The following is an 11,181-nucleotide window of genomic DNA, read 5'->3' on the forward strand; positions in this document are numbered from 1 at the left end:
TGACCCACAATTTGCTTTACCAAAATTGGCTACAGGGGCATGAATAATCGGATAGAAATGTCTATTTTTATGACAGATGAACTATTAAGGGTGTATTTGAGATCAAGTTTGGAGGCCCAAACTAACTTCCCAAATAACATAAGGAGCTTTTTGGATTTGGAATGCATTTGGAATATCGTTTTTACAATCTGACTTTTAAGAGTAAACGGCCTTTTAAGGAGAAGTTCACTCATTTTGCTTTTACCAGTGGGTTAGCATTAATGCTTCTCACCGACCCATCAAATATCCAAAATGTGAACTGAGATCAGTATAAAATGCAGAGAGAGTTTTTTCCCCTATTTTATCTTATTAAATTCATTATATGAATGTACAGTTTCCTTTCTACTTTATTATTTTTGTAAACTGTTATTTTCTTAAAAAATGTTAATTAAATATGAATAAAAGTGAAAAGTTAATAATTTTTTTGGTGAAAAAAAGTTAATAAATTGTTTTCTACAAAAAGTTGATAAATTTTAACACAAACGAATGAGCTCCCAAACCATTAAAAGCTTTGGCCCAAAAGAAAAAAAACATTAGCAGCCCAAGCTGGACATATAGTCCTGCCCAAGACAGGTACACCACAGAGCCTGGTGCTTTGTTGAAACAAATCCAGATCCACCTTTATCTGAAACAGCATCAAAACACCCATCCACGTTTAGCTTCAAAGCATTTTCTGCTTAAGAATCCAAAAATCAGAGAGACTGTTGCCACTTGCTAGTTAGCTGCAGTGATCACCCAAGAGAAAACATCAGGAATTGTACTTTTTTTTGTTTTCTCTTATACCACTATGTTAGTATTTGTAAGTCACTTATATCTCAAGTTCATAAACTAAAAAATACATTAAATTAATAATTTTTTTCTATAGTTGCCTTTATTAAAGAAAGGATATTAAAAATATGTTTTATATTTTTCTCACCTATTTACTTTATCTCTTTTTGCATTTATTAAGTCAACAAAGATAAATTTAAGAAGAGCTCATTAATTACCCTACAAGTGATTTATATTTATGAGCAAACTTTTTTCCTATAAGTGACTTATAAATAAAAACCAAGTGGTACAATGAAAGTTTATATGACTTAGATTTCGAGGACTCACTAGGCTGGAGCACTATAAAAGTACTTACAGATCACTTATCAATAAAATCTTTACATTAATAACGGGATTTGAACTCACAATCTTATAGGCTATAAATCAACTCAGCAATTCTTTAGTGACGGGAGTAACCTTTGTGGGCATCAGGAAGTATACTTGTACCGTGTTCAAACATTGTATTGCCGCTTATCTTTCAAACATGCCAACACGGTAAAGCAGCTAACTAAAGCTTGATTACAGTCATTGTTGTTCAGATTTATAAGAGTCATGTATAAAAATATCAGTGAACCATGCATGTTTCATCCGATCACACCAAAAGTAAGGATAAAAAGACATTCCAAGGCAAACATCATTAAGACTGCTGCAAGGCCCCCCAAAAATAGGATAAGTATAAGGTGAGCTAGATAATTAATTTAAAAACATTAATAAAATAAAGTGAGTTGGTTATTTGTAACAAAATATATTTGATTTTCTTAAATTGTCTTTTTTAATTATATGTATTGGAATTAGTCTTGATAGAAACTCTTTACAATCAATAAGGATATTTTGAAAGAAAAATTATAAATTTGGAATTTCATATTTAAGCAATTTAAAAAGTAGCAAGAAAATATATTTTTTTCTGGCAAAAAAAAAAAATAAAATATATTTTTTAATGAAACAAATTTCGCACACAGGTTTTTTTTTTTTTTGGGTATGCATGGATGCACAAATGGTAAACTGGTGTTCCTTGCAAGCGAAGGATCATCCCGCGGGATGACTTTGCGGGAGAATTTTGAAGTCAAGTCAATGCGTAAATCAAACGCAGTTATTGCAAGCTCCATGTCACTGCGCATTTACCATCGAAAGCGATCGGAAAGCAAGCTTGGATGAAACTAAACCGTGGTTTGAAAAAGTGATTCTGGAAAATAGATTCTGGGGAGAATAGATTCTGTGAAAAATAGAGGTGTGTTTGGATGAAACCAAACCGTGGTTTGGAAAAGTGATTCTGGAGAATAGATTCTGGAGAAAATAGATTCTGTAAAGAATAGATTCTGTAAAAAAGTGATTCTGAGAAGTGAGAGTGTTTGGATAGTTGTTATCAGAAGCACTTTTTATATATACAAATTACTAAAAAAAAGACATAAGTTAATATGATAATTACAGAAAAAATAGATTTTATGATATATTTTAATTTGAAGAAATAAAATTGTTAATAATATGTTTTTTACCAACATAATTAATAATACATAAGATAATATAATTAATAAATAATTAATGTGTATATATTTATAAAATATAAGATTAAATATATTTATAAAAAATATGTTTATAAAAAAAATAACAAGATACATATCATATAGGCCCTCACACTCTCCCTTTTTTCTCCAAAAGCAAAAAAATTTTGCTTTTTCCAAAACCATGGTTTTGGAGTCAAAACCATGGTTTTGGTTTTTGAAGGGGGTGTTTGGGTGATTTATTTCCCAAACCATGGTTTGGGTCCCCAAACCATGGTTTGGGGTGTCACCCAAACACACCCTAAAGCAAACTGTTTCAAACCGTTCGTACAAGACTGGCACCTTTTAATTGTTTTCCCCCATGGAAAAAAGCAACAGAAAAGCTAGTCCCCAGGAAGCTGCTTCTTCCTTTCGTTTCTCTTTTTTCCATTTTCCCAGCGCTATTAAATATTAATCACAACCGCCTTTGGACTGAGCTCATTAGTTCCATTTGTGAGATCAGAATTTCCCATATCAGATTTCTCGCTTGCGACTGAACTATGGCTTCCGTGCAAGGTCCGTCATCATCTCATTTGAGACTTTTCGTAGACAGACAAATAAACAAAGTGGTTGTGGCCGAAGCAAGTGGAGATTTCATTGACGCTCTCCTCAGTTTCTTAACCCTTCCGTTGGGAACCATCATTCGCCTTCTGTCCAACAAGCAAACCCATCGATCATCAGCAGAGGTTGGTTGCATCAACAACCTCTACCAAAGTGTCCAAAATTTCAACACAGAGGTACGTGCAGTAACAACATTACGATTGAATGTCCGATTTTATAAAAGAATACAAATTTAATGAATGAAGCAAGATTTGTGTATGAATAGGTTTTTTGGAATGGAATCTGCAAGAAAATGTTGCTATGTCCACGTAATCCGTGCGAGAAGCTTTGCCAGAAACTACGATTCAATGTGGACGACACAGATCCCACCAAGTATTTGATGTGTGGTTCCTGTAGAGAGCTTAGTGATAAATGGCTAAGTACTTTTGCAGGAGCGAGTTGCTCATGTGGGAAACTGATGGACCAAGAGATGAAAGTGGTGGAGGAGGAAGATAATAATCCCAAAGGAGGTGTTTTTGTTAGAGGCGAGAGGATGTATTTGATCTTTGATGATCTAACGGTTCTTCAGAATTCTGCATGTAACACTATTCACCAACTTGTCCAACTCGGCTACAGTGACTTCACCAAGCTCACTGAAATCTCTCCAAGCGTCGGCTTAAGCCAGGTAACTATGTCGCCTTCACTGTGTTTGTATTAATGAAGAGATTAAATTATTACTCTTATTTAAGGAACACGCATAGCTGCGCAGTTGGGTTAGATGCTCGGTAGCAAAGTGTTACTGCTCAACGTGGTCCTGCCGTGCTCAACCCACATTCAATGTGACTTTGATACTGATTGGTTTGACATCAAAATAGAGATAAAATTTTAATTATGTAATTGAATTGTTTGTGTATAAATATAGATAGATAAAATAACTTGGTTGAACTTAGAGCCGGAAAAATAGGCCAGCTCGATGTTTAGACCCGAAAATTATAAGGGTCGGGTTTGAAAATTTTTTCTTAAAATGGAAAATCCTGTAGAGCCGAGGGCTTAAAAGGGCCGGCCCTGCAGGGCCAAGGGTTACCCTATTTAAGCCTTTTTATAATTTTTTTTATTTTTTTTAAAAAGTGTTTTGTGTAATTAATATTATTAATTTTTATATTATTAATGATATTTTAAATATTTAGTTATTATTATCATTTTAAAATTAAATTTCATAGAATTGTTTGATTTATTTAGTTTTAGCTAATAATTTGTCCAATTAAATTTTTAAAAAATGGGTTGATTTGGATTTTAATAATGATTTGATTTATATTATATGTGTTGATATTTTTAAATTATATACTTGATAAGAGAGTATTTTTATACTTATATAACTTGTGATTCTATAATTTGAATTAGAAATTTATGAGTTTCAACAACAATATTTCTCAAACTAAAGTAAAATAATAGTTAGACTATAAAATTTAAAAGTGAAATTTCTATAAAGAAGAAAACCTGGATATTTTTGTTATGAAAGAAAAGTATACTTATAAAGAAGGGTAATTGATTATAGTGATGATGAAGTTTTAAAAGATTAATGATAGTATTTGTTTATTACATATTTACACTATAGATGAAACTTTTAGATATTGTTATCTTGTTAATAAATGTTTTAGATGTTCTTCGATGTTGATGAATATTTATATATGATGATATTTTGTATTTGTGACTTAATTTTATTCATATTCATGTCTTTTATTAATAATTTAATTGGTTTATTTTTATTTTTTTGATAAAAAATGTGAGGAATATGAAAAATAGTATTTTTTTCTTAAACAGGCCGAAAGCTCTCAGGCTGGCCTTAAAGCCGTTAGCTTAAGGGCCTGACCTAACAAATTGGGATATTTTTAAAATTTTAGTCCTATAAAGCCAGTCTTTTTAAGCCCGTTAGCCCTACAAGACGGCCTTGTAGGGCTAGACCAGTCTTTATTCCTATCTCTAGCTGAACTGTGAACTTGATGATCGATGTACTTATAGATAAACCTGTGTGTGTTTTAGATTATGGAGTTGTTGAAGCATGCCTTGGTCTCCACATCTCCTCTTACTGACGTATTCTTGAAAGCTGCTGGATCCAAGCTAGTGTCCTCTTTCACGCCTAGACTAGCTTCAGAAAATGTGAAGAAGACTCAGTCTTCATGTAATCTGAAGATAACAGTGAGCAAGTCAAAGAACAAGATCCTGTTTGCGGAGGCTGAGGAAGATTTCGCTGATTTTCTATTCAGCTTCCTCACCATGCCTCTTGGATCTACTCTCAAACTTTTAGATGGCAATGTCAATCTGGGATCTATGCATAATCTGTATAAAAGTGTCAAGGGTCTGAATCCTTCATGGTTTGGACGTTATCGCTCTCCGCACTCTCCATTCTCTCCATTACTGGATCTGAAGGTGGCTTCTCAATATGGCTGTAAAAAGCAGAGATTGGACGTCCATGAAGAAGAAAGCCCTTGTTACTATTATGGCACAGGTATTGTTCGAAATAACATATATCATGGAAACAGAAATGGACTGATTTCGAATCACAGGGAAAAGATACACTGCGCATCAAGAGTGGAACTTTTTGACCCAAGATCTGCTGATGGAAGGAAAGAAGCTGTGGGATTTGTGAGCAGACCAACACTTTTAGCCGTGATGGATGATCTTCAAGTCACGCCATTGACGTCTACTTCAAGCATTTCGTTTCTGCAGAAATTGAAGGTCCCTCTGAACGATTTGGAAGAGCATAAGGTGACAATTCACAAGACTGAGGTATCCACTCTTGACTGATTTATGATTTATTGAAAGACTGGTTTATTAGGTGAATTAAAGACTGGTTCATGACTGTGATATTTGACATGACTCAGGCACTGAATCTGTTGGGAGCATCATTGACATCCAAAGCTGCATTGACGAATGGGCTTTTTTACCTGGTGAAGAAACAGAAGGAAGAAGCCACAACCTGAACATCTTGTGTCTGGTTAAAGCTAAGAGAAGGGACATACTAGAAATTCTGAAACATATGATATGTTTGTGTTTAAATCCGTTCCAGTTTTTGTAAACTTAAATGGTTGAAAAAAATTTGGTAAGAAACATTATCGGCTAAGCAATTTATAATCCAAAATTCGCTTTACCAAAAAGGTTCACTTCACAAAAAATCACTCCAGCCTTGGCTACAGGGGCTTGAATAACCGGATAGAAATGCCCTGTTTTTATGACGAGAAGTTGATACAAGTATTTATTTTTCTTAAGAGGTAAAAAAACATTGTTCTGCTAGGAATTTAATTTCTAACAGATATTTCCTAGAATCTTGTTCTGGTAGAAACAACCTGACCTCAAGAAAATTTGTTACTTATTACAGCTTGCTTCACAAAATTATACACGCATTTTTTCTTTTTTGGCCAGAACTATGCATATATGTGTGTGTGTGCGTGTGTGCTCATGTGTTTGTGTGTGAGAAATAAAGGCAAGAAGCAGAGAGTTTGAAATGCAAGAACAAAATCAGTCGGTTCAATTATTATTTTTGAGTATATGAACTTGGATTCTTTGAAGTTGTGACTGTTTCTGAAATTCTATGTGAAATATTATACTTTCTGACACTCTTTACAAAACATAGTGGTGTACAGAAAACAAAAAGATGAAAGATCAGGAAACTTTGGGGCTCCATTGAATATTTGAATCTCTTTATTTCTTTTTCTTTTAATTGATTTTAAAGAAACTAGTTTTGTTGCTCGTCACTTTTTGATAAACACCCTAAACTTATCAGATTTGAATTGTTTATATCTCATTTGGATGGTCAAGATTTGATTTTTTTTTATTTTTTATTTGTCTAAACTAATTATTTTAATATGTATAGAATTTAAAATAGAAATAATCTCTTAACTATCATTTTTTTTAAATATTATTTTCTATTTAAAAATAAATAATTAAAGATTTTAAATTTGAATCTTTCAAATTAACTATAGACGATCTAGACCTGATGAGTTTAGGGTGCTCATTAAGATGATGAGCACTGAAACTAGTCTGATTATTTAAAATGGTATAATGATTTTTCGATATGAAGTTTTTACTTGAGTGTACTACAAGGTTGAAGAATATATTATACAAACAAAAATTAGTCAGAAAACTCATTTTTATTTTACAAATTTCACAAATGCATAGGTAAATAGCGTCTGTTTTTCTACGAATGGGGAAATATGCAATATACTTAAAAGATATAGAGAAAATATAATTAATAGAAAATAAATTTCGTACCCAACATTTTTTTGTCTGCCGAGGGATGAATGAAGGTAAAAAGAAAGAATAATTTGTAATTTTGCAAGCATTTTTCGGCCATGTTTTGGGCAGATGATGCGTAAGAAAAGGACAAAAACCAAGTTCCTTAGAAATGAAGGATCATCCCGCGCGCCTTCATGTCACTTCTCACAAGCATGAAGCTGATGAAGCTCACTGTTTCACAAATTCGTACCAGACCTGAGTCTTTTAACTTATCTCCCCCATGGCAAAACGCCAGAAAAACTTGTCTCCACGAAGCTGCTTCGTCATTTCCTTTTTCTCTTGACATTTTCCCAGCACTATTAATCACAATGCCTTTGGGTACAGCTAGCTAATTGCATCGTCAAAGCAAAATCCTTTGTGAGAAATCAGAACTTCCTATATCTGATTTCACGCTTGTCACTGAACTATGGCTTCCATGCAAGACCCATCATCTCCTTTGAGACTTCTCGTGGACAGAGAAAGAAACAGAGTGGTTGTGGCCGAAGCAAGTGGAGATTTCGTGAACGCTCTCCTCAGTTTCTTAACCCTTCCTTTGGGAACCATCATTCGGCTTCTTTCCAACAAGCAAAAGCAACAACCAATAGAGGTGGGCTGCATTAACAACCTCTACCAAAGTGTCCAAAATTTCGACACTCAGGTGCGTAAAATATTGCGATTGAATGTCCCATTTTTTAAGAGAACAAAATTCTATGAATGAATCGAAATTTGTGCGTGAACAGGTTTTTTGGAATGGAACCTGCAAGAAAATGTTGTTGTGGCCGCGTAACCCGTGCGAAAAGCTTTGCCAGAAACTAAAATTTAACGTGGATGACACAGAGCCCACCAAGTATATGATGTGTGGCTCCTGTGGAGGGGGTAACCGGACACTGCTGAGTACTTTTGCGGGAGTAAGCTGCTCATGTGGGAAACTGATGGACAAGGAGATGAAGTTGGAGGGGGAGGAAAATAATTCCAAAGGAGAAGATGGTGTTTTTGTTAGAGGGGACACTATGTATTTGATCTTTGATGATTTAAGGGTTCTTGAGAACTTTCCAGGAAACACTGTTCATTATCTTGTCCAACGTGGCCATACAGACCTCACTAAGCTCACCGAAGTCGCCCCAAACGTTGGCTTAAACCAGGTATGTAAAGTTTCTAACCAGGCTTCAAAGTAACTTGATTGAATTTGATGATTAATACATACAAGTGTATGTTTTAGATTATGGACTTGATGAAGCGGGCCTTGATCTCGAAATCTCCTCTCAGTGACGTATTCTTGACTTGGGAAGATGGTGGATCTGACCCTGTGTCCTCTTTCAGACCGATACTAGCTCCATCACAGTTCGGACGGGCATCTAACCCCACCATGTCCTTTTTCGGTGTGCATGGGAATGATTCCTCATTAATGCTGAAGGTAACGTCGAGCAAGTCGAGGAACAAAATCCTCTATGCTGAAGCAGAGGGAGATTTCGCTGATTTTCTATTCAGCTTCCTCGCCATGCCTCTTGGGGCTATTCTCAAGATTTTAGGAGGCAATGATTTTAAACTGGGATCTATGCATAATCTTTACAATAGTGTCAAGGGTCTGAGCACATGGTACACAAGTTGGAGTAACAATTATAGCTCTCCATACACTCCTTTACTGGATCTGAAGGTGGCTCCTCAATATGGTTGTATAAGGCAGCCATTAATGCTCCAGGAAGAAAAAACTCCTACTTACTGGTATGGTACTGGTGTGATCCGAAATATGATGTGTTATGCGAACAAAAATGGGGTAATTTCAAAGGAGCGCCACCAGATAGCGGACGCATCTGAAATATCTATGGTTGACCCTAGATGTGCGGATGAAAGGACAGGACTTACTGTGGGATTTGTGAAGAGACCAGCACTTTTTGCTGTAACGGATGATCTTCAAGTCACGCCATTGACTTGTGCTTCAAGCATTTCGTTTCTGCAAAAATTGAATACCCCTCTGAATGATTTGGAGCAGCATGAGGTGAAAATTGGTCCGAATGAGGTAAAAATCTACCCCTTAACTGATCTCTGGAAAAAATGATTGTTTATTGAGTAATCTTAGAAGAACATGTACAGAGATAAAGCAAAACTTATCAATTTCACTTCCATTAACTCTTGAAGATGTAACTGTGACTTGAATTATTTCACTTGGTTTAGGCTCTGAATCTGTTGGGAGCATCTTTGACATCCAAAGCTGCATTGACAAATGGGCTTTTCCACCTCCTGAAGAAGCCGAAGGAAGAAGCCACGGCCTGAACATTTTTGTCTCTGTATAAGGGGCATTCTAGGGCGTTTGTAATGTATTTTGAATATTTAAAATCTGTGCCAGTTATTATGAACTTGATGAGTGAAAAAATATTAGTCTCAGTAGAACAGCTGATGTTAAATTGGTCACATTCCAAGAAAGTGAATAGTTACATGAGTCTCCATTTGGCCAAAAGAGTTAATATGACTAACTGATAGTAGCTTGAGTGAGAAATAATAAAATACTATTGCCTCCTGTCCTAATCCTAAAATCTTGTTTGTAGACTATAAACGAGGTCTTATAATTAAAATTGGAAGTAGTATATAATATGGCCAAACATAAAATAGATTTAATAGTAGACACTAAAATATTTTCATTTATTGAGTCGCAGTCATTTCTCAAGCTTCCAGCAATGCATACTACGCATGCATGGGAAAGTAATCCTGCATATATTACGTGACGTCAATCATTCATCTAAATCTGATATGTTCTTAGAGCTCTTTCGCCAACGCAACATTCCAGTATGTATGCATTTATATTGGTCAAGCATTCGAACACAACGAGCTTCTGGGCATTGAAAAATTGAAAGACCTACACATGATCATAGGAAGTTATTCTTTTGGTCTTATTTATAGAATAGAGAAATAAAATATTTTTTTATCCTATTTATAAAGCACTGAGAGAAATTTTTTTTATAAATATATAATTTTATCCTCTATTTATTATTGTATTGACTTTGTTTACATGAGATATAATATATATTAGATAGGGTTAAAGTTGAAAAGTTATTGAATTCTAAATAAAAATTAATAAAATTTAAAATTTTTTTTAGTTTGTGTGAAACATGTTAGAAGTGATTTATAAATAGAGCCAGAATATCATTTTAACCAATAGATGCACATAGAAATCTTTCTCTCTCCCCTCTAGAAGTTCTGAAATTTTTACCACTAATAGCTTCTACTCCCTTTGCCCGAAACCAAACTAACCTATCTTTGTCACCAGGAAAAATGTTGCAAATATGTTTTCCTTCTTCTTGCCTTATGACTAAGATGGTTTGATCCGAATATCATTACTAGTATGTTGGAAGCTTGGAGCTAAGCAAGCGGCAGAGGAAAGTGGGAAGTTTGATATTAGAAAATAAATGTTCGTTGGAAGATACATTAAATGTCTGTAAATGGTAGTCAGAATTTGAAATCTCCTCTAATCCTCTCCCACTCCACTCTCTTAAGTTTTCTCAACCAATACCTTTGCTCGAATATTTATTTGACCTTCGAAGATTATCTAGAGGTGTTTAAAGCTCTCCTTCAAATCTGCACAAATTTGTTATAAATCCACATATTCATTTGTCTACTCATTGAAACTAGCTTATCAGCACATCTATTACTCTCTCTGTAGATATGAGTAAACAGCACCTGCAATCTGGACTGTAATTGATTCCCCTGAATTAATCCTCCACTGGTAATATCATCCACCACTGGCTTTGCGTCACATTCCACTTCAATTTTACGTAAACCAATGTTCCAGCATAATCTTGCGCCTTCTATGATGCCCCATACTTCAGTGCTTTCCACATCTTTGACATTCAGCTTCCAAGCATAACCACACAACCGTTCACCACAATTACCTCTAATTAGCTCTTCCTCCCCCTTCTTTCGATCCGTCAGTGTTTAATTTGCACCATTCCCCATGGGGAGGTTTCCTTCCTGCAAAGATAACCTCTTTCCT

General features: G+C 34.8%; 2 protein-coding genes across 2 annotated transcripts; both read left to right on the plus strand.

Moving 5' to 3' along the window:
- Window positions 1-2,865: 2,865 nt before the first annotated feature.
- On the plus strand, window positions 2,866-6,490 carry LOC114739617 (uncharacterized). Its single transcript, XM_028927695.1, has 5 exons — window positions 2,866-3,121; window positions 3,211-3,609; window positions 4,965-5,711; window positions 5,807-5,903; window positions 6,188-6,490. Exons 1-5 carry the CDS (start codon window positions 2,885-2,887, stop codon window positions 6,214-6,216), a joined length of 1,509 nt encoding a protein of 502 aa, XP_028783528.1. The 5' UTR covers window positions 2,866-2,884; the 3' UTR covers window positions 6,217-6,490.
- A 1,021-nt stretch (window positions 6,491-7,511) lies between these two features.
- LOC114739616 (uncharacterized) lies at window positions 7,512-9,686 on the plus strand. Its single transcript, XM_028927694.1, has 4 exons — window positions 7,512-7,854; window positions 7,937-8,338; window positions 8,416-9,213; window positions 9,369-9,686. The coding sequence occupies exons 1-4, from the start codon at window positions 7,624-7,626 to the stop codon at window positions 9,465-9,467; spliced, it is 1,530 nt and encodes a 509-aa protein (XP_028783527.1). The 5' UTR covers window positions 7,512-7,623; the 3' UTR covers window positions 9,468-9,686.
- Window positions 9,687-11,181: the final 1,495 nt, after the last annotated feature.

The sequence above is a fragment of the Neltuma alba genome, unplaced genomic scaffold (assembly GCF_004799145.2).
Source record: "Neltuma alba isolate B1F8T4 unplaced genomic scaffold, ASM479914v2 tig00002863_pilon, whole genome shotgun sequence".
In the NCBI taxonomy this organism is placed as follows: domain Eukaryota; kingdom Viridiplantae; phylum Streptophyta; class Magnoliopsida; order Fabales; family Fabaceae; genus Neltuma; species Neltuma alba.

What these genes read in the sequence shown, in the direction of transcription:
- LOC114739616 (XM_028927694.1), top strand. Translation starts at nt 7,624, where the DNA reads ATGGCTTCCATGCAAGACCCATCATCTCCTTTGAGACTTCTCGTGGAC. An exon ending in CAAACGTTGGCTTAAACCAG is followed by an intron (nt 8,339 to 8,415) that starts GTATGTAAAGTT and finishes TGTATGTTTTAG; the next exon opens with ATTATGGACTTGATGAAGCG. An exon ending in TGAAAATTGGTCCGAATGAG is followed by an intron (nt 9,214 to 9,368) that starts GTAAAAATCTAC and finishes CACTTGGTTTAG; the next exon opens with GCTCTGAATCTGTTGGGAGC.
- LOC114739617 (XM_028927695.1), top strand. Translation starts at nt 2,885, where the DNA reads ATGGCTTCCGTGCAAGGTCCGTCATCATCTCATTTGAGACTTTTCGTA. An exon ending in CAAGCGTCGGCTTAAGCCAG is followed by an intron (nt 3,610 to 4,964) that starts GTAACTATGTCG and finishes TGTGTGTTTTAG; the next exon opens with ATTATGGAGTTGTTGAAGCA. An exon ending in GAAGGAAGAAGCCACAACCT is followed by an intron (nt 5,904 to 6,187) that starts GAACATCTTGTG and finishes ATTTATTTTTCT; the next exon opens with TAAGAGGTAAAAAAACATTG.